At 27.8% G+C, this 5154-nt stretch overlaps 1 protein-coding gene across 1 annotated transcript in view; it reads right to left on the minus strand.

The window, feature by feature from the left end:
- The window catches only part of LOC105621639 (whirlin), a 90897-nt gene that overhangs the window by 74424 nt on the left and 11319 nt on the right, over positions 1-5154 (minus strand). Inside the window, exon 4 of the mRNA XM_012203107.1 lies at positions 2677-2807. Within this exon, the coding sequence (XP_012058497.1) occupies positions 2677-2807 (131 nt within the window). The remainder of the gene's footprint in view (positions 1-2676; positions 2808-5154) is intronic.

A 5154-nucleotide genomic window follows, 5' to 3' on the forward strand; every position in this document is an offset into this window, starting at 1 on the left:
GANGACATGAANGAAGAGAAGAAGAGAGAGAGAGATCAACATACATAGAATTATATATTTATAATTTTATGCATTTATCGTATAACATGCAAAAATATAAACATTCGAAGAATATAAAAACATATACATTTAGCATTACTCAAAAGTTTCAATAATTGCTACTTTTTGCAAAAAAAAAATGTGAACTAATTAATTACAAATGTATTTATCTATTGGATATTGGTTTTTTTTATATCTGGATAAAAAAGATATTGACGTACTATATTTCCATTTAATTTTTGTTTAAATAAACAAAGAAAAAAATTAAAAAAATAAAAACAGCGACTAGTGAGCGAAATATTAATTAAAGTTAAAAATTGGAAGCAAATAATATATTCTATTCCACAACTGTCAGTTGTATAAGAGTAGGAAAGAAACAACCACAATCTATAAAAAAAAGTAAAGTAGTAAAATAAATACTATGATTAATCAGCGTTAGTAGTCATTGTGATGCAAATTCTGAGAGTTCAAAACTTATATTTTATTTTCTAAAAATACACGGAATATATTAATTTAAGTAATAGATATTTAATGTAAAACGTGATAACAATTTTTCTATTTCTTTCATCTATCTAAAAATTTTATCTTAAAATTTTTATTTTATAAATATAAATCGTCTAAAGTGAACTTTTATAAAAGATTATATCATTTCAACGATTATAAAAACATTCCATAAAACATAAATTGTCGGAATATATCTTATGTGTAACACAGATATATATATTAATGATAAATTATTACACAGCTACATATTAATGATAAAACTATTCTACAAAATAACTCGACACCTTCCTTTCCTAATTAACGATGATTATAAGAGTTTATAAGGGATTATGGGAGTTATAAAAGTGAATAAATCTTGTCAAAATCTTGAACGATGGAAGATTTAAAAATGCTGATAAATGGAAAATCGTTTAGTAACGAAAGGAATGAGAATAGGGGAGAGAACAGCTGATCTTGAAAGTGGTTCGTTTTCTGGATATCTACACAGATTTAGGGATGTTTCGTGTTTTACTCTATTTTCTTTAATTGAGAGTTGGGACCAATGTTTCGATTGAAGTGGTTTCTAAAATCAGTCGTAAATATCAGGTATATTCGATTACTCGATGAGACTCGGATTTGAAGAAAATTCTTAATTAGAATGATTCTAATTGCTCGTTCTTGTTCTTCTCGGTAAAAATTTAATTGCCATGCATCAAGATAGTGTTGAGACGTTCGCGAATCTAAATGACGACCAAGAAATGAAGTTCCATAAGTTATTCTGTCCTCTGAGCTAATTTAAACTTGTGTTTGGAGTGGAATTATTAATTCGAAGATCAAACTATGAATTATACATTTTAAGAGTTAAAATTTCGAACTTATGTATGGGATGACATAATATTTAATATTATTGTTAATCGGAAATTATAAAGCTAATTCTTATTAAGGTGTGTAAAACCTTGTCAATTATATTATAAAAAATTGTCAATTATATTCTCAATCATAAATTCCATCATAAAATTTTGAAATCCATTTTTTCAACAGATGTGATTTATAGCACATTATTGCATTTATCGTATACCTTTAAATTTCAACTCGAAATAATTTTAATGTTAATTAAGTTTTATAATTTTATGTCTCTCTGATGGAATAAATTAATTGAATTAGGATTAGTGTTAGTTGGAAAATACAGGATTAGTTTCTCTTTCTTAAAGTTTAATTTTTTGAGACATTTTAATAAGAGATACAACACATACATATATATGTTATATATCTCTTGTTAAATAAAATTTATGCTGCAAATGGAAATATGCATTAACTGAAAAATATAGCGGTAAATAACTATAAAAGTAGCAATTGTATAAGTGAATTGTAGAAGTTTTATGTGTAAAACTAATTAATATACATAATTGAATAAACTAAATTGAATAATACAGTTATAAAATATCTATATTCTACAAAATAGTTTATTCAACTATATACATTAATTCTACGTGTAAAACTTATATAGTTGCCACTTTTATAGTCACTACTGCTATATCTTTTTTTCTAAGTATATTGCAAATTTTGAAATGAAATTGATAAGAAAGTAGATAAGAGAAGCAATGAAATATTTAATATGTAATTTCTCACATCGTAATCTCTTACATCGTAAAAATTAACGGCGCTATTTCTCGCTCGTATTTTCTGGTTAATTATGATCGAACCTTCAGAGATAGTAGGCGCTAATAATAACCATACAGATGACAATTTTATACAAGTTTTATATAATATGTAAAATTAATGTACATAATTAAACTAATGTAATTGCAACATTTATATTTTATAAAATAATTAATTTAACTATGTATATTAATTCTACAATAAAACTTGAATAGTTGCTACCAGTAATATCTTTTTCTCTAAGTACGCATGTATTACAAATAAAATGAAATTGATAAGAAAGTCGATAAGAGAAGTAATAAACTATTTAATACGTCGTGATCTCTCACGTCTTAAGAATTAACGGCACTCTTTTCGCTCGTATCTTCGGGTTAACGACATCGAACTTTCGAGAGGCAGTAAGTGCTAATGGAACCGTCAGGATAGAAGATATCGCAGACGATATTAAGAAAGTCCAAAGGGGGGCAGCAGTAAGTGAGAAAAGTTGCAACTTACTTTGAGAGCCTCCTCGTGGGTGACCGCGCGAAAAGGCGTGCCGTTCACCTCCAGGATGGTGTCTCCTGGCCTGAGTCCAGCACGTTCAGCCACCGAGCCTTCCTCCACCCTCGAGATGTAGACACCCACCCCTGAAAACAGTTCGCACAGACTTTCCATCAGACTGGTGAGTTTCTCCACCGCCGCGATTCACAATTGGTGCCAACTAAGACTTTCCGCCCATGACGCGACAAGTTGTCTGAACGAATTTCACGAAACAATCTCCGTCACATCTCCATGACACGATTCAGTTAACAATGAATTTCGTCTTTAATGAAAAAGGTATAAGTGACGTTCAAATAATATTTTAGCGATGGAGATTTTTTAATATCAAGAAATTATTTTGTTATTTATTATGGCTAATACAATAAAGAATCTTGTTTTAAATGTGATATTTTAGCAATTATAAAATTATAATATAATATTTATATTGATATTATCGAATTATTATTTATTTAAAAATAATGAAATATAAAACATTTTAAAACAGGTATAGGTGATATTTTAGCAATGGATTGCCAAATGTTAATGCGATATGCACTTAACGTAATTTCTTTTATACTAACGCGTTATAAAATATTTAACATGAGCGTAATTTAATGTATAGAGAGATGAAGGAAACCTGTTGGCTGGTATGTGACAAACAAGTTGAAATTTTGGCAATCTTCCCCAGTATACTTGTTGAACGGGATGTAATAAACGCCATGGGCAGAAATATCGTGGAAATACGAGAGAAAAATGAAAAAACAAAGTATGCGGATGCATTTCAATGTAAAATATCGGTAAAATGGTGAATGTGTGTCTCCATGTAACACGATGCACGTACGTGTAAGTGTATTTGTGACAGAGAAAGAAAGGCATGCACAGATTTTTTCGAATTATCGAGAGGAAGTGCGATCGCATCGCATGATGTGCTCGCGTATGCAATTATGAGATATTGCACATTGGTGGGCGTACATGCGTATATGTATGCATTTGGCGTATATATGTACTTTGAAAAAATATTTTTTACCTCTCTGAAAAAACTATAATCGATAGCAGCCGGATGGAAATTTTAAACCAAGGGACCACAGATTATTCATGAATTTTTGAACGGCATTCATGCACAGAGACAATGAATTTCATACGATTAAATGAAAAAAAAAAAGAAAGAAAGAAAGAAAAGAACGTTTTCATAATGCGGAAAGCGAGATTTATCGAGTCTGATTGATTTTGAGTTTAAGATGTTAATTCTTTGATACATATTTGTGAATAAATACGTTAAGTGCGCGATTTCATGTTTTCTTCATGAACTGAGAAAAACTTGTATATGATAATATCTTCTTTTACATATATTTTTAATAATATCAACACAAGATGTTTCGTGTAATTGAACTCTCCGAGATTGTCCGTGTACAATTATATTTTTCAAATATTTTAATTAAGTTTTAATTTCAATCTGAAGATAATATCTGTAAGAATCGATTATATTTTATTAGATATTAGATATATTTTATTAGATTATCATGAATAAAAAAATTATTTAGACATTTATAAAAATTAATTATATTTTACTAGGTAACGCTAGGTAAAAAAAATTCTCTGTTTTTATATTAAAATATCTACTTAATCTACTAAGATATTTTTATACTATTTTTTGCATTAATTTAAAATTAATCAAAATAATGAGAGCAGTGTTTTTAAGAAACATGCATTTAAAAATTTTTCTATCTCTTTTTATTTCTACTGCTTAAATATAAATAAATAATTCATAAGGAATATCTATTTAATTTAATGATTTTTACTCATTATAAAAATTTTCAAACAAAAATAATCATTTTAGTTAAGAAAGAGATCCTATATAACGATTTGTTGTCAGTAAAATTTTTAAAAAGAAATACATTAAGAAATTAAAGTCTGTAGGATAAAATCGAATTTCATTTTCAGAATTAAAAAAAATACATAAGAATCAAGTTATTTATTTAAGATAGATATTTAATAAGATATTTAATAAGAAAATCATTGTCGACCACTAACCAATATTACTACAACCAATATTATTATAAAGAAAGAGATTATTTAGACATAAACTTTAGACATAAATGGTTAATATAAATAAATCACAATCTTGATTATAAATCTTAACACGAAAAAGTATAATTTATAAATATATAAGATACAAATTTTTATGTGCTAAAATTAAAATTAAGGTTAAATATTTTTATTTTTCGTGCGAAATTACTTTTTTTTAATTACTTTTCGGAGACGTGTTCGTTGCTAAATTATGAAACATCCAGTAGTGCCAATGTGTGTGGGTGTGTGTGTGTGTGTGTGTGTGTGTGTGTGTGTGTGTGTGTGTGTGTTGTTATTTAGTTAGTTGGTGTACGTAAGACGAACGGAACCGGTAAACGGTAGTAGTAGTACGTAACTAACTAACTAACGTAAACGTAACCTACGTAC

Source organism: Atta cephalotes (genome assembly GCF_000143395.1).
Source record: "Atta cephalotes unplaced genomic scaffold scaffold00035, whole genome shotgun sequence".
NCBI lineage: Eukaryota > Metazoa > Arthropoda > Insecta > Hymenoptera > Formicidae > Atta > Atta cephalotes.